Source organism: Marmota flaviventris, chromosome 14 (assembly GCF_047511675.1).
Source record: "Marmota flaviventris isolate mMarFla1 chromosome 14, mMarFla1.hap1, whole genome shotgun sequence".
Taxonomy (NCBI): Eukaryota; Metazoa; Chordata; class Mammalia; order Rodentia; family Sciuridae; genus Marmota; species Marmota flaviventris.
The window spans coordinates 25246670-25270091 of record NC_092511.1 but is presented as its reverse complement, the minus strand read 5'-3'; the positions used below and the strand labels follow the sequence as shown (position 1 = coordinate 25270091).

Below are 23422 nucleotides of genomic sequence, written 5' to 3'. Positions count from 1 at the left end.
CAGTCTTCCACTTAATTCCTGAAATCCTTATCTTTTTCAGTTCTGTCCTACCCATTTTCTACTTGGGTTCACAGCTCACTACTGATAAAGAATTAACTTTAAAACCTTGCTTTATCCATCCAGTCATCATTCATTTGCTCACCTTTTCCTCAATGGCTTCCAGAAAGATTTAAATGGACCCTAAATGTTAATTTCTGCTGCTACCTCATTTTATTGGACTTTCTCGCAAGTCTGGTCTCTTCTTTAACAGAATGTTCTTTGAGGCATACATAAACTTTTATTTTTAAGGCTGGTATGATAACAGAAAAAAGAAGTAGGTGCTTAAGGAAAGAGCACTTAGCATGGGTGAGCATTCATAAGCAAAATTCACTGTTGAGAATTTTTTAAAGACTTTTTAATGTTCAGAGGACTTTACATTTACAGATTATAAAATGTTAAATTTCCAAAGGCAGTTGAAACTAATAAAGCAGCTAGGAATAGAAATTGTTCACATCTTATAAATAAGAACATGGAAAAAAACAAGGTTGAGTGATTTATGCATAAGACCCAAAATTCAGCAAGCCAAGCCAGGAACCTAAGAATTCCTCGCTATGACTCTTGTACTAAGATTATTAACCTCAGCTGCTGCCTTCAATATTTGTTCCCATAGACATTACTGAGAAAGCATTTTACTTAGGCATTTTTGTAATATGGCACCATTTATAGCTGTCTTCACCCATAATAACCTTATTAAACAAAATCTTTAGGGCTGGCAGTATACACCATGAGGAGGAGGTAACAGCCTGGTTACTAGTGGCTCATGATTGGATTGTAATTTGGTATGTCATTTTTTTTCTCTTGCATTTTCTTGATTTAAAAGTTAGACCATGCTCACATTTCCAATTTTGCCAAGCCCGTATCTTTCTGACACAAACATAAAATCTCACCAAGTGTAAATGTTTCCATCACCAAATCCACTTTTTTTTTTTTTTTATAATCACCCTTGGACAATAAAGCAGCCAATCTAATGATTCCACAAATTGTAGTACATTTTTTTTTTTCCGGTTCAGACTGTTTTTCCAAGGAATGATCCAATTCATGTTAGGCTGACAGAGAATTAAACCCTATGCTAAAAAGGAAACTATTTTCTTTTTTGTGCTGAAATACCTCAAGAATAATACAAATCATGAAATTAACCATAATTAAGGCCTAAAGAAATAAGGATCTTTTTATGTTCTTTAGAACGTGCAAACTTTTGAGAATATCACAAAAACAAGAATGTTAGTCATAAAACAGAAATTTATTTTAAAAATCAGTTCAGTGTTTCAGATATATACAGTATAAGAGAAACTCTAAAAGGTGAAGGCACCTTTTCCAGAATGCTTCCAGCAGAGTCAATACTGATTTCGAAACTGGTTGCTTAGGTCTTGGAGCTCTGTGACCAAGGCATCCATAGCTGCTACTTCATCTGCTAAATCCCCAGAAATTTCTCCTCTTGTCACATCTGTAAAAAGTTGCTGCAACATAAAAAACAAAGCATCACCATCAAAACAATGAAAATTTCTTTCAAATAAAAGGGCTACAAATATAGAATTAAATTTTTCCTTTCTTATAATACTATAACAGCATTTGTTTACCATCCTGGAAATATACAAGCTGTAATAATTAAACAGTGAGTCCAAATAACATGCCTGAACTTATAAACTCAAACGAACTCTGCTCTTCAATTTCCTTAAGTACTGTTGATTCATTTCAAAGTAATTCAATGGCTTTTCAGTGAACAAACATCATTCATTCAAATAAAAATCTTCTGTGTATGTAAGCAGAACAAATAGTTTATATTCAAATTCACATAAATCATACCCTTTTGCTACTTATTTGCAAATTAATTTTCATGTATGCATCAGAGATCACAAAGATTATAAAAATTTGGTAAAAGCAAAAAAGCCCAACAAAATAAAATAAAAATAAATGTGTGCCCCCCCTGGAAAAAGAATTCTCTTGGAAGGTTTATTGCAACATACTTCAGTAATGCTACCATAGCTGAAAACCCTCTGAAATGCTTCTCCAGGAACTGCCTGCTGAGCCAATACAGGCACCCTAGAAAATCAGCTTTAGAATTTTCAGACCATTGTGTGTATATGTATATGTTTGTGTGTGTATGTGTGTGCTTGTGGGTGTCTATGTGGTTTACTTTTGGTTTTTGTTTTAGTACCAGGGATTGAACTCAGGAGCACTCGACCACTGAGCCACATCTCCAGCCCTATTTTGTATTTTTTTAGAGACAGGATCTCATTGAATTGCTTAGTTCTTTGCTTTTGCTTAGGCTGGCTCTGAACTTCTGATCCTCCTGTCTCAGCCTCCCAAGCTATTGAGATTACAAGCGTGCACCACTGCGCCTAGCTCTCTATGTGTTTTAATAAGGATAATGTATTTAGCTTGCCCATATATCCACTACTAGATGATCTGTCCAGCTTTTCATAACAGGATGACCTAAGAACTGCCAAAGCATAATCACTGGAGAAAACACCTGTTAGGAAAATAATCTGAGTTCATCTTGTGTATTTTTTAGCTAAGAATCACAGTGCTTGCAAATCATAATGAATCTGCATCACTTTTCTATGAGATAAGGAGGAAGTGGAGAGAAACTGAAGCTTAGAAAGAATGAATAATTTGCTGAGTGTAAGAGGTAAAATCTGTTCTTCCTTCAGGGTTTCCATCTCCAGGCTCCCTGGCCGCCGACCAACAGGCCTCACGCCACTCTTGGCAGCAACCCTGTACAATGACAGGGTGCTAAGGGTAGAGGAGTCACTCTGCCCTGGGAGAGCATGAACTGAGTCACTTGTTAGATGAGTCTATTTAAATTTCTTGGAGCTTTACGGGTTATGTCTGTTTGTATTAATAAAGCAATTCTTTGTTTAAAAGGGGAAAAAAAGTTCTAGGAGTTTATTTCCATGAAGCCCTTGGTCTGGCAAGAAAGGACCACAAATTTGTGTAAACCAAGCCTATTGCACTTCCATTTTTAAAAGTGTTCTTCAAAAGTGGTGTTTTTAATGTAATTCAGTTTAGCAATATGATCAGTTAGGCACACGATCAGACTCCCATTTATATAATACGCAAGAAGGTGCTTCAAAGGAGGTTTAGGAGAAAATTTTTGTCACTTTTTGGATGATCTGGTCGGGATCTAATAAGAAGAAAATCTAAACAGATAATTTTGGTGGAGGGGTGCTGGGAATTGAACCAGGGGCCTTACCACATTCCCAGTTCCACTCACATCCCTTTTTTGAGACAGGGTCTCACTAAGTTGCTTATGGCCTCAATGAGTTACTGAGATTGGCCTCAAACTTGTAATCCTCCTGTCGCAGCTTCCCCAGTTGCTTGGATTACCAGCATGTACCACCACAGCCAGCCACAGATGATGTTCTGAGGTCTCATTTTTAGTGGGTGGGAATTTACAACAATATGAAGGCTGTATTGTACCTGCAACCTTCACAGACAACACTATTTAAGTCAAGCAGGTACAAATTTATGTAAAAGTAATAACTGATTAAAAAAAAAAAAAAGGCTTTGTGGAGAGATAAGGGAACAGAAGGAGTACATCCTTCAGAGAGAAACAGTTATGGATGGGTTAGTGATCTAATCAGAAGCAGGAAACTCAGCTCCAGATCTGGAAGTCACAGAATAAGCTTGCTTCCTTGCCTTTCAAGAGTGTTCTTGCAGATTTCTTGCAGAGCACTCTTGCAAAGCTGGAAGGAAATATAGCTCAGCTAAATACGAATGGGAAAGTGAATTAATTATCTACTGAGGCAAAAATAAGGCCTTAATCTAAAAAGATCAAACAATTAACAAAGACAAACTCTGGAAATGTTCTATAAAATTTTTTAAAAATATCTAGAAATGGCTTCCATGTGCCACAGACTTTCTCTCACAAGTAAATCAAATTGTTTTGCAACCCAAGACTAAATGGTGAAAGCAAGGTAATATTAGAAAACAAAGTACTGAATTGTATAAGAAGTTATATTTCTTTAAATTTTGCTTCCAGAGGTATGATCCAAGCCTGACTACACATTAGAATCACCTAGGAAATCTAATAGATTTCCAGGCTCCATCCCAAACCTGATCTGTAGCTGTCACAAAGTCTAAGATCATCTTCCAAAGATGATTCCCCCTGGGTGATTCTTAGGCATCTCCACCCCAGCCCTGGTGCATAGGGTAGAATTTGTAAACTAATGGCATATTTCAGTTGTCAAAACAGCCATCTACCATAACAATGTTTTTTTTTTAAATCAAATCCTTCTAGCATAAACTTAATAGTTTTATCTAAATCAAATTTTTACATATCTAACAACCTTTTTAAAAGGAAACACTTTATCATTATTATTATAAATGAAAAATAAGCAATAATATTCATGAAATTGTAGGTTTGATGTGCCAATAATGCTTTTTCTAATATGCACTGAAATAAATACACATTAAATTCACAAATGGTAGCCAGAGATATGAAAAATTGTGCTCTACATGTGTAATAAGGATTGTAATGCATTCTGCTGTCATATATAAATTAAAAAAAAAACAAGTGGCATCAGCAGCATATACTTGGTAAAAGTGATAATAAATAGAAGGGCAATTTTTAATTATAACCATTAATTTCAAAGACTCCTAAGTTCCTCACGTTCAGGAGATCTAGCCATGGGACCAATAATATTCTCATCAACACAACCAATCACCTGGAGACTGTTATCTAAAATATAATGTGGCCTAAAATTATCCTTGATGTAAAGGAAGACTTAAGAACAGTTAGCTAAGATTAATGACTTTTTACCATCTGACAGTTCTAATTAATTCACGTCACTCTCACCTTTGCTTTAGATAATAAGCCCCGTAAATTGAGTCGGACTGAAGAAAGCACTTGTACAGCTTCTTGGGGACTGGATTTGTTTTTACTGCATTTTATAGCCACTGCAAGATAAAGATGGGAAAAATACCCATTAAGAATTGGCAATGAAAACTTATAGGTACAAAAACCAATTATTTAGTTAGAATTTATGATAATTGTCTTTAGAAATATTTCTACCTGGAAAATATAAAAAAAATTTTTAGTTGTAGATGGACATAATAACTTTATTTTATTTATTTATTATGGAGTGCTGAGGATTGAAACCAGTGTCTCACATGTGTTAGGCAAGCGCTCTAGCACTGAGCCACAAAGTGCCAGAAAGTTTTTACTGAAAGTTTTTACTTTTGAAAAATAATGATGATGTGCACTTTCCCTAACCTCTTCCCTCCTCCTCCTCCTCCTTCTTCTTCTTCTTCTTCTTTTTTTTAATGCTGGGGAACAAACCTAGAGCTTGCACATGCTAGGCAAGCGCTCTGCCACTGAGCTATAACCTCCTATCCCCCTTCTTTATGTAAGAAGTTTACTGCTAAGAAGAATTTTGAGGAAAATAAGTGGTCTCAGTTGAGTTATAGATCACCAGGAAGAGAACTTAAATTCATCAACACATAAACACACACAATGTGCACAGACTAATAAGTTAGGCAAGGAGACAAAAAATCTTATCAAAAACAAGGTATGCTCATAGGACAAAAACAGATGCAACATATTTCAGTGTAGCTTTCCACGGTGTCAAGTCCCTAATGGGAACTCACAGTTGCTGATGACACTAGCTCAAGTGACATGCCAGGGATGTAGAGCTTAATGCTTACTGCATGTCCGTACTCAGAAGTTAATAGCACGCTTCCGGAGGAACTGACACCAACCATCTATGTGCCTTCCATTTAGGGAATTTGTCCACAACCAGGTTCTTGGGTTCCTGCGCCATACTTGGCATCGGCAAGGAGGGCAGGAAAGTGAAATTACTCATCTCAGACGACTCTGCCTCCAGCATTCTGGGGAACCCATTTTCCTAGAAGTTGGATTTATGAAGGGGGCATACTGCTCCCTGGCAAAAGGCCCAGCTATTAATACTTTAAAGCAACAAATGAAGAGCTCTGCACAAACATAATGCCTGGTATCTCTCCACTGATTTGTTCTTGCTTTTGTTCCTTGAAGCTATGCTCACTAAATTCAAACAGACTAATAACCAGATCCTGTTTTAAAACTCCACTATACAGTACAAGTATTTAAAGTCTGCTTTATACTCTAGATCACAGACCATGGTTGAAAAATAGATTTCTTTTTTTTTTTTTTTTTTTTTTTTTATTTCTAAGTAGTTTATACCTTGGTATCTTTTTTTTTTTTTTTTTTTTGTATTTTATTTATTTTATTTTTTTTTTTTTAATTTTTTATTGTTGGCTGTTCAAAACATTACATAGTTCTTGATATATCATATTTCACAATTTGATTCAAGTGGGTTATGAGCTCCCATTTTTACCCCATATACAGATTGCAGAATCACGTCAGTTACACATCCATTGATTTACATATTGCCATACTAGTGTCTGTTGTATTCTGCTGTCTTTCCTATCCTCTACTATCCCCCCTCCCCTCCCCTCCCCTCCCCTCCCCTCTTCTCTCTCTGCCCCCTTTACTGACATTCGTTTGTCCCCCTTGTATTATTTTTCCCCTTCCCCTCACTTCCTCTTGTATGTACTTTTGTATACCTCTGAGGGTCTCCTTCCATTTCCATGCATTTTCCCTTCTCTCTCCCTTTCCCTCCCACCTCTCATCCCTGTTTAATGTTAATCTTCTTCTCATGCTCTTCGACCCTACTCTGTTCTTAGCTACTCTCCTTATATCAAAGAAGACATTAGACATTTGTTTTTTAGGGATTGGCTAGCTTCACTTAGCATAATCTGCTCTAATGCCATCCATTTCCCTGTAAATTCTATGATTTTGTCATTTTTTAATGCAGAGTAATACTCCATTGTGTATAAATGCCACATTTTTTTTATCCATTCATCCATTGAAGGGCATCTAGGTTGGTTCCACAGTCTAGCTATTGTGAATTGTGCTGCTATGAACATCGATGTAGCAGTGTCCCTGTAGCATGCTCTTTTTAGGTCTTTAGGGAATAGACCGAGAAGGGGAATAGCTGGGTCAAATGGTGGCTCCATTCCCAGCTTTCCAAGAAATCTCCATACTGCTTTCCAAATTGGCTGCACCAATTTGCAGTCCCACCAGCAATGTACAAGTGTACCCTTTTCCCCACATCCTCGCCAGCACTTGTTGTTGTTTGACTTCATAATGGCTGCCAATCTAACTGGAGTGAGGTGGTATCTTAGGGTGGTTTTGATTTGCATTTCTCTGACTGCTAGAGATGGTGAGCATTTTTTCATGTACTTGTTGATTGACTGTATGTCCTCCTCTGAGAAGTGTCTGTTCAGGTCCTTGGCCCATTTGTTGATTGGGTTGTTTGTTCTCTTATTGTCTAATTTTTTGAGCTCTTTGTATACTCTGGATATTAGGGCTTTTGCACTGCAAACTCTAATCAATTGGTGGAGGCTGCCTGTACCTAGCAAAATGTTTTGTCACTAATCAATAGCATCTTCTTTGGTTAGTAAGAGCTAGGTTTGACCTTCCTACTTCAGAATAATGATTAGACTTCAACATTTCTCAGCTAATGGTTGAAAGGATGCATGGTAATTAGCAATGTTAATCCCATTTTCAGAAAGATCAGTTGTCTCAGAGATAGTTAAGAATTATGTTTGGGCGGGGGATGTGGCTCAAGCGGTAGAGTGCTTGCCTGGCATGCGCAGGGTGCTGAGTTCAATCCTCAGCACCACATAAAAATAAGAAAATAAAGATGTTGTGTCCATCGAAAACTAAAAACATAAATATTAAAAAATTCTCTCTTAAAAAAAAAGTTATGTCTGTTTCTTTTAATAGAGAAAGTTGTAACTACCATGGTAGAGGTATTTGGGCCGTTTAATACTTAGTAGCTTGTATCAGACACAACTATATTTCTTTAATTTTTTATTTTCATTATGAGAAAGAAAGAGCAAAAAGACAAACACACATTCTATTAGTTCCCTTCTCAATCCTATTTCCAAAAGGCATTAAAGATAGAGACAGAGCTAGGGCAAGGGAGAAGGAGAAGGAAAGAAATCGTCTGCTGTTTCAAAGTATCAGAAAATCCAAATGAGAAGTACCTCATGACTGAAGACAGTTAAAAAGCATAAACATATCCCTGCCCCGTCCCCCAAAAAAATCCCAAAGCAAAGAAAGAGCATAACTATTATTTATTATTGTGAAAGTTCCAGGATGACAAAGAACAAAGGAGCTTTTGCCCACCCTTTCCCAGAACACAGCATCACAAAAACCGTAAATGAATATCCCCAGACAATGCAAATGGGCACACAATGACAGTGCTGTTACACGTGGGTCTCAAATGCCACGTCAAGACTGCAATGTTTACTCAAGCTGTAACGTTCATGGCGACTCTGACCAACAGCAACCCAACAGGGAGCAAAGATTTTTTAAATGCTATATTTCCTTTTTACCATGGGTGGGGTGGAGAGAAAGACAAAAAAGAAAACAGAAATCCAGCTCCTTCTTTGAACACTGGTGCACAAATGCAATAAACACAAGGTTAAGATTTATCCTTATAACCTAAAGTATATTAGAAACTAAAGGTGAGCTTCCATTCAAATATACTTAAAATGTAGGAGCACCAACCCATAATCCATTAAAGTCCAAGGAGAACTTCAGAGAATACACACTTGTTTTTCTCAAGTCTGTCCTAATGGAAAAATGGTACTGTAAGTTCAAAATCAACTTTAAGCTGAAAAATGAAGATTTTTCCCCCCTGCAGTATTGCTTTTACTTGCATATTTGTAAGTTGACAAGTTTAATACCAGCACTTGGTGATTACAGACAATATCTTGGCTTTGATTTTTACAGAACTAGTAGTTCACAGAATGTTTAGATGTAGCAAGCTTAAGTAGATAAATTCTTCAGAGTAAATCCCACCCTACTAATTATGTGCATAATACACCTTAGTGTAGGTTTCCCCAAACATAACCTTGTATCTACAAATGCCAAAGGCAAAAGGCATGAACCCTCTAAGCCCAGCCACCATAAGGCCAGCACAAGTCACATGAACTCTAGTCACCCTAAAGTGTGCTTCCATTGATCTACTGCAACTGCCTCCAAATCCTCTATACAGAATTTCAGCTATACAGAGTTCAACACTTTTACCTTATCTGCCAATAGCTAATGGTCCAGGAAATTGGAATTTATATCCTTTTAGTCAAAGATATGAGAGGCCATAGAAGAATTATTAACTACCAAGCCCATTTCTAAACTGAGTGTTCTGGGACTTTTTTATAGACAAGTTAAATTTTATCCTTGTTCTCCATTTTTCTCTTTTTAGTTTTGAGCCCTTATCATATAACCCAAGATCCTTCACTTCAGAAGAATCAGGGTGAGTAGGGGTGGGAGGATAAGGGATTAACATTTAAATCATGTGTAAAATAATGCTAAGTGTTTAAATGATTTCATTTATTCCTCCTAACAACCATAGGGAGGTATTACCCCGATTTTACCTGCAATAAACTAAGGTTCAGAGAAGTTAAGTCACTGAAGTCACCTAGCAAGCACACAGCAGAGTGGTCCTGGAGCTTTAGTCTTCCAGATTGTGAAGCTCTGCCCTTTTCATTGTGCCTTGGTGGCTCTCTATTTGCTGTCACTATTAGTGACAGGAAGAAGTTAAAGCAGAGAAGTAGGAAGACTTTAGGATAGGTTCATGTCCTTTTCTTTTAGTTCCTAACAATGGGACTTTGCTATTTCATTGGAACCAGAACATCACACACTAATATTCAAATGTAAACATAAAAATGAATTACTACATTTACCTGGTATTTTTTTCATTAATGCAAATAATTAAAAGTGGTCTTTAACTAAACTATTAGGCAAACACTTTTTGTGAGGCCAGCCACCCTTCAAATTATACTCTCTAAATTTGCTAAAGATAGGGACTGGATTGTATTTTATACTTCTTTTTAGCTCTTTGTATATTGCTAAGTACTTCAGAGATCTACATATTTTTATGAATAAATATTTTTATTTCTAAATGAAGAATATGAGTCAAGAAAAAGTTAACAGATTTCCTTAGTACTACATAATCAATACAGACTGTGTGGAGTGAAGGTTATTTATAGCTGAAAAGGTATTTTGCATCTCCACAAAAGTTTCTAATTCCTACCATTTATTCAAACAGTATTTTGTGCTTAAGCCTCTACCCTGCTTCTTCTAATTGCTCCAGAGTACCTACTTCAAAGTAGCTGGTCTATGTTTTCTGAATTAAGAATAAATTTTAATATAATGAAATCATCTAAGATTACTTACAATGGAACTTTGCTTTTTAACTACCACCTTTTTTTTAATCAGTAAAAAATACATTAAAATAGGCTATGGAAATCAAATACCATGTGCAAGTCCTAAGGCTCTCTGAACAACTTCCTTAAATGATGTAATATCTTTTTCCCAACAACTGGACTGTGTGTCACACTTGTATGCCTTCGAGAGACACTGGAATGCCTAAGGAAAAAGAAAGAACAATATTTAGACTAATAAGTAGAATTCACATTTCAAATTGTTTCCTGGAAGTCATATGGAACTAATTCCAAACTTGAAAAACCAGCATCTGCACTGTATAGTACAGTCTTTATTATTCTCAAAGACGGGGCAACAATGCACACCCAACAGCAATAAGCAATTACAAGAAATCAATGGCTGCATCTAGATGTCTATCTATGTTATTTGATTCCCTGAAACCAAAAAATATAAAGGTCATACTTCAAATCTGTAAGCAGTGTACAGATTTCTTCATCATTTATAACTCTCAGCTTAAGAAACCCGTTTAGAGAATGAGGAGTGAACGTGGTAAAAACTATGGAGCTGCTGGTAGGTATGTGATCTCACTTAAGCTTAAGACACTCTCTTTCATTTTCTTGCCAACTCAAGGCAGAAGTCATAGATCAGAGAATTCAGACCCTTAATTCCAAGAGAGTACATAATTCAAGAAGAAATGGAAAGACAGAAAGTAGGAGTGTGTGCATGCACGCATGGGATGTTTTCTCCGGGTTGACAGGGCAATGGTAGAAGCCAGCTATGTGCACTAAGGGAGGAGAGAATGGCTTAGAATCCCATAGATTAGCTGTACCGTGGCTAATTCCAAACCCACGCAAAGAGTACATTTGATTTGTTGTGGATGTTTTGAAAAGAAACACAAAACAAATATTCCAACCTTGGAAACTGGGAGCTCCTTTAGGTTCAGAGATAAGAGGCTAACAGTACAACTGGCCTTCTATTGCCCTTGTGAGAAAGGGGCAAGACAACCTTTACAAAGCATTATGTTAGACTTTATAAGTTCTTCTTCAATCTACTTATCTAGTCCCTTATTTTTCCCCTTTATAGTCCCTGCCTCAGATCTCAACAGTCTTTCTGTCCTTGTTCCAGTCTGCCTAAGTCTTTAGCAATGAGCCTGTTAAAGGGGTGCAGAACAAGGAACAAGAGCCAGCTGTTTTCTGCAAACCCAACAGGGGTAGCAGGTTAGAGACCCATTTTGCAGGTAACAGCAGTTACATCAGAAAACTTCATGAAAAGTCAAAAGATGACTGTAACAAGTCCTAACCTGCACACAATTCAAAGTGCTTGTGTAAAAGACTAAATCAAAACTGATCTGAGCATATTGATTGTATCTTTAAGATTATTAAACTCTTCTTCCACCCCTCAAAAAAGCAGGTCTACTGCACACATGCTGAACAAAAGGCTCGGGCCAGGAGGACCGAGGGAGGCCTTACCTTTTCATTCTCATCAGGCTTTTCACTCTGCCCATTTCCACACACTTGGGCATACAGCCTCCAGATTTCGCCATCATTGGTGACTCTTGAAGTTACTCTGCCAAATAACTCCTGCAGCTTCCCTTTGAGGCTGGTGGCGACACCTCCACTGCGATCAGTCATCCCATCAACCACTGCCCTGACCAGAATTTTAAGGACCTTAAAATATGCACAGAAAAACTAGTGAGCTAGAAACCATAAAACAGCAACAAAAATAAAGAGCTATTCACCCGACAACAAAGACAATGATAATGAATAACCAACCACATGAGGCCAATTAGGACATCACTGATACATTTTTAAAACATAAAGTCAAGCCATCCTGAACCACTCTATAGAATCACCTGCTGACTGCCTCTCTGGATGTCCCTTCTCAGGCTCCTTGGAGGGCTCTCACCTCTTCTCACTTGGATTACTGTTTCATACCCGTGGCTTCAAATGTGTCATCAATTCTATTCTGATTGTGTCCCTACAGCTTCAGCCAGGCTTCTCTCCAGGGGTCCGTGACTGTCACCTCAGTGCCTACTGGCAGGTCTGCTGTTATCTCACACCTATCTACCCAAGAGTGAATCACACCCCGCAGCCCCCTCCCTCCTCTAGTCTCTCTGAGCTTGTATCCACATAGTTCCCAGAGCCAGGAACCTGCAGCAGCAACCTAGATTCTCTTTTCTACCATTTTGCCACATCTAACTGATTTGATTCAACATTCCCTATGAATCCTAAACTCTCCTTAGTTTAGGCCTCTTTTATTTCCCCCTGGACTGCTATGACAACATTCTGACTCTTTTTAAAGGGGTCCTGGGGCTGAGGTTATAGCTTAGTGGTAGAAAGCGTGCCTAGCACATGTGAGGCACTGGGTTTGATTCTCAGCACCACATAAAAAAAATAAAATAAAGGTTTTGTGTCCATCTATAACTAAAAATATTTAAAAAATAATAAAGGGGTCCTGGTTCTTCTTCATTACTGAATGATAAATTGCTACTACATTTGCAATAGGTGCTCAGAAAATATCTGTTTTCCCATTAACTACCCCATGTCAGCTCACCATTTAGCAACTTCTTGGTTATCCTGTTCTTAGCTAGTCCTTATGCTTTTATACTTAATACTTGGTTAGGCTGAAGCTGTAGGGACACAATCAGAATAGAATTGATGACACATTTGAAGCCACGGGTATGAAACAGTAATCCAAGATATAAAGATAACACTTTTATCCTAGGTGTTTTGATCTCAGGATGGCTGCTTGGAGACATAGAAAGTACATCCTTAATCTTTTACTCCTTGATAGGGGACAATGAAGACACCTGGACCCATCTAAAGAGCGAGTTTGAAATACTCTAAGACCATTCTGCTCAGTGCCCTCCATGAACTGCCAGCACCTGGGAGCTTGTCAGAAATTCAGAACCCTAAGTGAAGATGCTGACCCATTCTGGACCAAGATCCTACATTTCTAACAAGTTCCCAGGTGATGCTGATGTTGATGGCCTGCAGACCACACTTGGAGGAGCAAAGCCCAAGAGACAGGTGCCCACATCTTCCTTCTTTCCGTGAACTTCAGGGAGATGACTACACTTCATCATCTTGCATCACCAGTGTCTATACCATAGTGCCCACTGAATAAGCACTTGTGTCTGAAAGGCTGAAGGGAATGCAACACTTTCAGAAAGTGTTACTAAGAGAAATGAAATCAAACTGACCACTCTGCTCTGTCTCCTCAGAAAACATTCTGATCCATGCATGAAATGTGGAATTGAGGCTCCTCTAGAATGAATATAATTGCTTTTAGGAATGTAAACTAAAACTTGTGGTCCTTGTTACATATAGCAATAAAAGTGGACAGGACAAGAGAACATTCAGTTGTGCTTTTTTTCTCTTGTTTGAACAAAGTATATTGTCTCTGCCTGTAAATTCACATTGCAATTACACGTGTAGTTTTAACCCTAAAAGTAATGAAATTCATATTATAAGCCCATTTGTGGATTTTAAATCTGAAAATATCAATGCAGAGGGAACAATATGAATATGCACTACTTGCTTCAAGTAATCATTCTTTCTTTTTCCTCTTTTTTTTTTTTTTGGTGGTGCTGAGGTTTGAACACAGGGGCCTCGCAGACCTGCTAGCAAGCACTCTACCACTGGGCTACATTCCCAGCTCTATTCTACAAGCATTTCATGAACTAAGATGTTTTAAAAGGGATGATCTATTAAAATAGCTATTAACAGGTAAAAATGAAACACACTAAATTAGTGAACTACTTTGCTACTTCTGGGATCTCACGGTTGACCCAATAGCCCATCCCCTTATTTTCTCCTACTTGAGGGGTCGATGGTAGAGAGAAAGTTTTTGTTTTTCTCACACTGAAAATGGAAAGCTGCAGTGCTGGCAATTTGAGAGGGAAAAAGTTTGTTGTTGTTGGTAGGTCAGGTAGAGGAAGACTTTTAACTTGTTTTCAAAATATGTATCCTCAGGAAGGATGAACCAAAGCCAAAGGAATGGTGAGATCCCCTGGGCCACCTCATCCATGGGAAGGAAAGAGTGTGAGGGTTAAGCTCACTCTCAAGAGGGGCAGATGAGAAGAGTTGCAAAGGAGGTTAGGAAGCAGCACCTGGTGGGGCAGGAAGTGAGAAATTCTGGAAGTCAAGTGAGAAAGTATTCTAGAAAGGAGAGATCAGGGGTGCTTAATTAGGCTGTCAGGCTGAGTAACCTGAGGACCAACAACTGTGCTCTGGCCCTGGCAACACAGACCTTGACTACTGCACTTGCAGTAGATTGGTGGCAGTAAAGTCTCCAAAGAGGATGCAAGGAGAGGGGCTGGAGACTGTGGCAAGAAGAAGCAGAGACACAGGCCAGAGTGGGGTTTTTGTGGCTAAATTAATTATATGCAGTTTGAAAACACTGATAACTTTCAAAGGTTAGCACATGAGATAAATGTATTCAGTGACATTTTCCTCATTTGTACTATAACAATTTACAGAAGCAAATTTTAATCCATGGTAAATATAAGGAAAGGCCCAGTTGACTTTTTATCTGATCTGTATACACAAATTTTTTTCATGGTATTTCAGGTAATTTCACAATCCCCTAAAGCCTACTAGCAGGCCCTTCATATCCTAATTCGTCGAGCATGGTCTGGGATTCCAGTCTTGTCTCCCAGTGATTCCTGCATGTGAATAAGTGAATGTCTTAGAAAAGCTCCACTAGCTTTCTGTCAGCTTCCTCCCTGTTCTTAATATCGCTTTTGTCACTCTGAGAGGTCTAAACTTCTGACATGGTCTGCTAAAAGCAAGACCTTAGCTGGTTAATCGAGGCTCTGTGGCCTTGCCTGGGAGCACTTCTGCGGCCAATGTAGCTCCTAGAAGGTGCTGGATCCATTTCCCTGCCTTTTCAACTACACTCTCCTCTAAGCCATGTCTACAGCTGTTTTCTCCCTGAAAGGGAGCATGAAAGTTGTAGTGGGGTGAATAGTGTCCCCCCAAATTTGTGTCCAGTCAGAACCTCAGAATGTGGCTTTATTTGAAAATAGGGTCTCTCAGATATAATTCATTAAGACGAGGTCATACTGAACTAGGTGAACTATTTCTCTATTTCTTTAGAGAAATAGGGAAGTCCACACTTTGATATGGATTTCTGGCCTTCAGAACTGAATGAAGAGAATAAACTTTTGTCATTGGGAGACAATTTATTACAGCAGCCCTCAGAAACCTATACAGCAGTTTTAAGTGAAAAGACCAAGAAAACATTAAAAACATTGAAACTAAGACTTTCCAAGACACTCAGCTGACTTACAGTAATCATCTTTTGGCTCCAGGTCAGGAAACAATAAAATAAATGTCACTGCCACAGCCTATCTTTTCTATGGCTGGTGATCCCCAGTATCTCAATCACTGGTCATTATCATAAGTCATTATTTCTCCATGTGTACAAGTTTTAAATATCAAATCTCTCGATTCTCTCCATTATTGAAGTATAGCTTTTGTGTCCTGATAAAACATATTTCCTCTACCCCACAGATGATAAAAATATTTATTATACTTTCCTTTTAGTGTTTTTATGGTTTCACTTTTTCTGTGATGATGATGACAAAAGCAGCTACATTTAAATAGCACTTGTATTAACTCATTTAATCTTATCTACAATTCTGTGAAGCAGACACTATTTTATGAAACTGAGGCACCAAGTGGTTAAGTCAGTCACTCAGGGTCACACAGTTAGTGATGGACAAAAATGAGATGCAAGCCCCCAGGCTAGACTGTCTAGCTGAGAGTCTGTGCTCTTACCAACAGCATAATTCTGCTTCTCAAGGAACTCCAATTTAAATATTTTATCCATCTGAATTCATTTTGGTTTAAGAAGTAAGGCAGAGCTTTAGCTTTTCATCTCAAACGTTTGGGCCAACTATTCTAAAACATATTGAATGTTCTATTTTTACACACAGATTTAAAATGCCATCATTATCATGTACTAAATTCTCATACCTACTTGAATCTGTTCCTACATTCTCGATACAATTCCATTTCATTCCTGAAGCAGATGTTAACTCTATATAATAAGGATATTATTAGCTTTTTGCCTTTCTTATTTGTTACAAATATTTTGTCACATATTTTTTTAATGCGGTCATAAAAATTCCTTCCAGTTTTCTTCTACTGCTTCAGAGTTCAAGAACTTTGGTAAGTATCCACTTCTATTCCTAATTTTTCTATGAGATTAAAAAAAACTGGCATATATTTAGCCCATTTGGAGTTCATTTGGTGTATCATAAAATAGTCTAAATATTTTTTTTTTTGGCCTGGATTTTACAGAGATTTCTTTTACCAATTTTTTATTGTAGCGAAATACACATAACATATAATTTACCATTTTAACCATTTTTAAGTGGACAGGGGTATTAACTACATTCATAATGTATGCAGTCATCACCACCATCCATCTGCATAACTCTTCATCTTGTAAAACTGAAACTCTGCCCTGTTAAACAATCACTCTATTCCTTCTCTCCTCAGTCCCAACCACCATTTTCCTTTCTGGGTTTCTGATTTTTGCTAGTTTGGTGCCTAATATAAGTGGAATCATATATAGTATTTGTCCTTTTTTTTTTTGGTGGGGGGTACGAGAGATTGAATTCAACCACTGAGCCAAATCCTCAGCCCTATTTTGTATTTTATTTAGAGACAAGGTCTCACTGAGTTGTTTAGCAACTTGCCATTGCTGAGGTTGGCTTTGAACTCATGATCCTCCTGCCTCAGCCTTCAGAGCCACTGGGATTACAGGTGTGCGCCATCGCGTTCAACAGTACTTGTCTTTTTGTGTCTAGTTTATTTACTTAGCATAATGTCCTCAGGTTCGTCCATGTTGTAGCATGTCAGAATCTCATTCCTGTTTGAGGCCGGAATATACCATTATATGCATATACCACCTTTTGCTTCTCTATTCATCCACCAGTAGACCAATAAACACTAGGTTGCTTTCATGTTTTAGCTTCTGTGAATAATGCTTCTATGAACAAGGGTGTACAAACATCTATTTGAGACCCTGATTTAAAACCTATTGGCTTTATACCTGGAAGTGGAACTGCTAAACCATACAACAATTCTATTTTTAGTATTTTGAGGACTAGCCATACTGTTTTTCACAGTGGCTGTACCTCTTTACATTCTCACTAACACCATACAAGGGTTCTCTACATCCTTGCCAACACTTGTTATTTTCTGGGGGTTTTGTTGGTTTGTCTCTTTCTTTGGTAGTCATCCTAATAGGTGTGATGTGGTATCTCAATGCAGTTTTGATTTGCATTTTCCTAATGGTTAGTCTTTTCATGTGACAGTCTTTTCATGTGCTTATTTTATTGTTCACTTGTTGATTTTCTTTCTTTTTTTTTTTTTCAATACTTTTTAGTTGTCAATGGACCTTTATTTTGTTTATTTATATGCAGTACTGAGAATCAAATCCAGGGCCTCACAGATGCTAGGCAAGCGCTTGCCACCGAGCCACAATCCCAGCCCTCACTTGTTGATTTTCTTTGGAAAAATGTCTATTCAAGTCCTTTGCCTATTTGTGAATTGGGTTGTTTGATTTGTTGTTGTTGAATTTTAGGCATTTTCTATATATTCTGGATATTAATCTCTTATCAAATATATGACTGGCAAGAATTTTTCCCAATCTTTAAGTTGCCCTTTTGTTCTGCTGACAGTATCTTTTGATACACAAAGGTTTTTAATTTTCAAGAAGTCCAATTTGTCTGTTTTTTCTTTTGTTGCCTGGGCCTTTGGTGTCAGATCCAAGAAACTACTGTCAAATTCAAAGTTTTTGCCCTATGTTTCCTTATAAGAGTTTTAGTTTTTAGCTCTTAACATTTAGGTCTTTGATCCAGTTTAGTTTTAGTATATGATGTTATTAAGGGTCCAATTTCATTTTTTGCATTTGGATATTCAGATTTCTCAGAATGATTTGTTGAAAAGACTGCCCTATCCCTGATGAATGGTCCTGGAACCCTTGTCAAAAATCATTTGATCATAGATGCAAAGGCTTATTTCAGGGCTCTCTACTCAATTCCATCAGTCTACATGTCTATATGCAAGTACCACACTGTTAAGCTTTAGTGGGGTTTTGAAAGAGATGGCACTGAAATCTGTAGATCAATTTGGTAATACTGACATCTTAACAATATTAAGTCTTCAGTCCATCAACAGGTTACGTTTCCATTTACTTGAATCAACTTCAATTTCTTTCAGCAATGTCTTGTTGTTTTCACTGTACAAATCTTTCACTTCCTCAATTAACTTATTTTGTTCTTTATGATGCCATTATAAATGGAATTACTTTTATAATTTCCTCTTTAGATTGGTTTTTGTTAATGTGTAGAAATACCACCGATTTTTTAATTTTTTATTTTTGTAGTTGTAGATGGACAGCATGCCTTTATTTTATTTGTTTATTTTTACATGGTGCTGAGGATCAAATGCAGGGCCTCACACATGCAAGGCAAGCATTCTGCCACTGAGCTACAACCCCGGCCCCCAATACCACTGATTTTTGTTGTTGACTTTTTACTTTGTTGAAGTAATTTTATTAGTTCTACCACTTTTGTTGGAATCTTTAAATTATCTGCATATAAGATCATATTATATACAGAGATAATTTTATTTCTTCTTTTCCAATATGGATGCCTTTTGTTTGCTTTTCTTATTCAACTGCTCCAGCTAAAACTCCCAATATGGTGTTGAATTAAAGTGAAAGCAAGCATCCTTGATCTTAGATAAAAAGCTTTCAGTCTTTAACCATTGAGTATGATGATGATCACTGTTGTTTTTCCGCAGGTGGTTTTATTATGTTGAGGTATTTTCCTTCTATTCTATTGGATATTTGTATTAGGAAAGGATACTGAATTTTGTCAAATGCTTTTTCTGCATTAAGATGATAATATGGGTTTTTCCCCTTTGTTCTGTTAATATGGTGTATTACATTAATTGACTTTCGTATGTTGAACCACCCCCAAATTATGAGAAAAAACTAACTAGTTATGACATATAATACTTTTATTATTTTAATATCAATTTTCTAATATTTTGTTGGGGATTTTTATATTAATGTTCATAAGAGATTTTGATGTGTGATTTTCTTTCTTGTAGTGCCTTTGTCTGGTTCTGGTATCAGTAATGCTGGTTTCACAGAACAAGTTAGGAAGTGCTCCTTTCTCCTCATTTTTTTGGAAAAATTTTGATAAAATTTACCAATGAAGCCATCTGGTCCAGGACTTTTCTTTGTTGAGACATTTTTGATTATTGATTCAATCTCTTTACTAGCTATAAATCTATCCAAATTTCCTATTTCTTTGTGATTTAGCCTTGGTAGGTTTTGCGTTTCTAGGAATTTGTCCATTTCATCCAGGTTTTTCGTTGGCAAACAATTGCTCATAATACTATTGTAATCCTTTTTGTTTCTGTACAATCATGGATAATGGCCCTGTTTTCATTTGTCTTCAGTAATTTGAATCTTCTGTTTACTTAATTCATCTATCTAAAGGTTTGTCAATTTTGTTATCTTTTCAAAGAACCAACTTTTAGTTTCATACATTTTTCTCTATTGTTTTTCTATTCTCTATTTCATGTATCTCTGCTCTAATCCTTACTATTTCCTTTCTTCTGCTAGCTCTGAGTTGAGTCTGTTCTTCTTTTTCTAGTTTCTTACGTTGTAAAGTTATGTTGTTGACTTGAAATCTTTCCTTTGTTTTAATAATTATGTAGAAGTCTACACTCCCCCCTTAGCAATGCTTTTGCTATGTCCTACATTTTGGTATGTTGTGTTCCTTCATTTGTCTCTAAGTATGTTCTATTTGCTTTTATAATATCTTCTTTAATCCACTGATTATTTAAGAGTGCATTATTTAATTTATAACAATTTTGTTAATTTTCTAGTTTTACTTCTGTTACTGATTTCTAACTTCATCCTGGGGTAGTCAGAGAAGATAATTTGTATGATGTCTATCTTTCTAAATCTGTTGAGATAATTTGAGGCTTAACATATGGTCTGTCCTAGAAAATGTTCCACATGCACTTGAAAAAAAAAAAAAGTCTGCTATTGGTGTTGGGTAGAGTGTTCTACATACGTCTATTATAAAATTCAATAACATACAAAGCCTCTGCTCCCTCTATACTCATCCCTATCAGTCATCACAAAATTACGCCTTTAGACACTGCATGACCTAAAACATAAACTAAATTTCTTAATGCATTAATTTTTTAAGTTATGTAGAAAACAAACTGTGGAGTTACAAATTAAAGTTACAATAATACTAACTTTTAAACTAGTAAGTGTATTGTAAATGTGTTAGTCTTTAAACAAAGAGTTACAAACTATTACTGCAATAATACTAGCTTTTGTAATTGTTCATGTATTTACCTTTATTGAGATCCATATTCCTTTATATGGCTTTGAGTAACTGTCTAGTGTTCTTTCATTTTACCCAAAGCACAGGACTCCCTTGAACATTTTTTTGCAGGACAGGATTAATTCTAATGAACTCTCTTGGATTTTGTTTATCTGGGAGTGTCCTATTTTCTCCCTCATTTTTGAAGGAAAGTTTTATCAGATACAGAGTTCTCAGTTGACGTGTGTGTGTGTGTGTGTGTGTGTGTGTGTGTGTGTTTCTGGCCACCAAAGTTTTCTGTTGAGAAATCTGCTAGTAATCTTATTAAGGATTCCTTAATATGACACGTGAAAAATTCCTCTTAATCAATATAAACAGCCTTGCACTCTCTCAAATCCTACCCTAGAAATGCTGTATCAGTGGAGTCCATGTAATGACTTATAAACCCCTTGCCCACATTTATAATTCATTTACACAGAGCTTTTGTTTCATTCCCTAGACTAAATCTATTTCTTACATCCATCACAGACTATGCTTAGGAAATACAGCAAGCAGAGAATGACTATGAGGAACCAACACTGACCCCTGAAGAGAATTAAAGGCTTCTCATACAGAAGAGTGGCCAATCTCAGCTGCTGAGGAGGCTGAGGCAGAAGGATCATAAGTTTGAGGCCAGCCTCCACAACTCAGTGACAGTCTATCTCAAAATAAAACTAAAAAGAGATAGAAAGTGTTTGATCTCCAGAACTGCCCCCCATGGGGGAGGGTGATGCAATTCTAATATAAATGCTGGAAAATCTCCACAAAGGGAAAAGTCTAACTGTCCCCTTCCCCAACACTAACCTTAACATCCTTAGCCAAGTTTCATCAAAATGTTGGCCTAACGCACAAAGTGTTAGCCCTTTGAATCCTGGAGGTCCTCATAGCAGGAAGGAATAAGATTGCATTAGGTCCTATTACAAAAACTTCCAGAAGGGCTCCAGGCCAGGAATGAAGCAATTTCCCATCTCCCCTGCTTGGCTAATTCTCTGCTCTACTTGGAGCTAAGTGAGTTGCTCTGTTTCCTGGTCTGATAACCCTAACCCTTGGCTTCCCCAAACCTCACTTAAACAAACAAATGAAACAAACTTAAGAGTGCAAACGGCTTTTGGTTAAACAGGTCTTGGTTTGGTGTTACTATTTGTTAAGCATAAGATAGCAGGATAGCAGACTTATTAGTTCACCTTGCTAAGCCTCAGATACCTCAGCAGTAAAATAAAAATAATACTTATTTTCCAAAGCTATAATTTGTATAAAATATATCTGTTCCCTTCCCTCTTTCCTTTCAGGTAATACTCAGCCATCAATTGCTCCACTTTAATTTGACTGACAACCTGCCCCACTGAACATCAATACCGCCTTGCCTCCAGAGAAAATATCAAATAGAAATCCACACAAAGGAACACTAACAATATGTAAAAATATATATTGTATAATTCTATTTATATGATATCCAAGAAAAAGAAAAACTAAATTGTGATGTCAGAAATCAGAAAGTAGCTGCCTATGGGGAAAGGAGTCATGGTTCATTTGAATGGAAAGGACGTAAGAAAATTTTCTGTGGTGATAAAAATAGAAATTATGGTTATATAAAAGGATATATAATAGTTAAGCAACATCAAGTTAACATTAAAAATATGTTGTGTTTTTATTAGACATAAGTTATACCACAATTAATATAATCTTTTATGTACTATTCACATGCACTTTAATATGATGGAGAAATGTGTTTTAACATAAATCTTCCGACAAACTTAAGGTATGACACAAAGATAAATATCAGGCATGCTTACATGTGATTTCTATCTTCAGTTCCTACTAGCTATGTGACTGATCAAGTTATATAAGCTCTCTGGGCCTCACATTAATCAACTGTAAATTGAGGAATATTTTGTATATACCTCAAATACTATGATCTATAAAAGATAATCCACTGTAAGTGGCAAGACAATAGTAAGCACTCAATGTATGTTAATTCCCATATATAAACAGCAAATTAGGTGTCAAGAATATAATACTGAAATTATTTTTTTTTAAATGATTACCAGCTTATCAAGAAGAAAAGAAAAAGGAAAAAACTAAACAAATCAACATTAGCATTTAAACTGAGAAAGAAGCAGGGACACACACAAGGATGTGTACAGGATATTCCTGGAAAACTGAACAAGGGCTAATTATGCATGATTATGAAAATCAGTTTTATGATAATTAAAAGTATGTATAATCTAGAATATGAATATTTTAAAGGTATGATTATACAAAAGCATTCCTGATTTTACCAACCTACTTCTCAGTCAAAATTAGCACACAGAGTGGAGGGAATGGAACCGGGGAAAGGAGGAGGGAAGGGAAAGGGAAAGTACTGGGACTGAATTAAAGCAAATTATATTCCCTGCTTTTACCATTATGTCAAAATGACTCCTATTGTTTTCACTGAAAAGAACCTATAAGAAATAAAAAAGAAAAAGGAAAAAGAAATATCAGAACTAAATTGAAGGTATTCCCCTCCTTCTCTAGGTTCCTTCTCTTAAAAAAAAAAAAAAAAGATTATGGGCTGGGGTTATGGCTCAGAGGTAAAGCGCTCATCTAGCATGCGAGAGGCACTGGGTTTGATCCTAAGCACCACATGAAAATAAAATAAAGATATTGTGTCCACCTATAGCTAAAAAATAAATATTTTTTTAAAAAAGATTAGGATATGGAAGAAACAAAAATGGTATTCCTTTATTACAAACACTGGAGAAGGAAAAATCCCA

The 23422-nt window shown here is 36.7% G+C and overlaps 1 protein-coding gene across 4 annotated transcripts in view; it reads right to left on the bottom strand.

The window, feature by feature from the left end:
• Positions 1–1260: 1260 nt before the first annotated feature.
• Positions 1261–23422, bottom strand: part of Ttc27 (tetratricopeptide repeat domain 27) — a 157457-nt gene continuing 135295 nt past the window's right edge. For all 4 annotated transcript variants that reach the window (XM_071601477.1, XM_027933487.2, XM_071601478.1 and 1 more), the window contains 4 exons: positions 11725–11922; positions 10348–10459; positions 4838–4938; positions 1261–1496 (listed from right to left, as the gene is read on the bottom strand). In XM_071601477.1, coding sequence (XP_071457578.1) covers positions 1374–1496; positions 4838–4938; positions 10348–10459; positions 11725–11922 — 534 coding nt within the window. In that variant the 3' untranslated portion in view covers positions 1261–1373. The remainder of the gene's footprint in view (positions 1497–4837; positions 4939–10347; positions 10460–11724; positions 11923–23422) is intronic.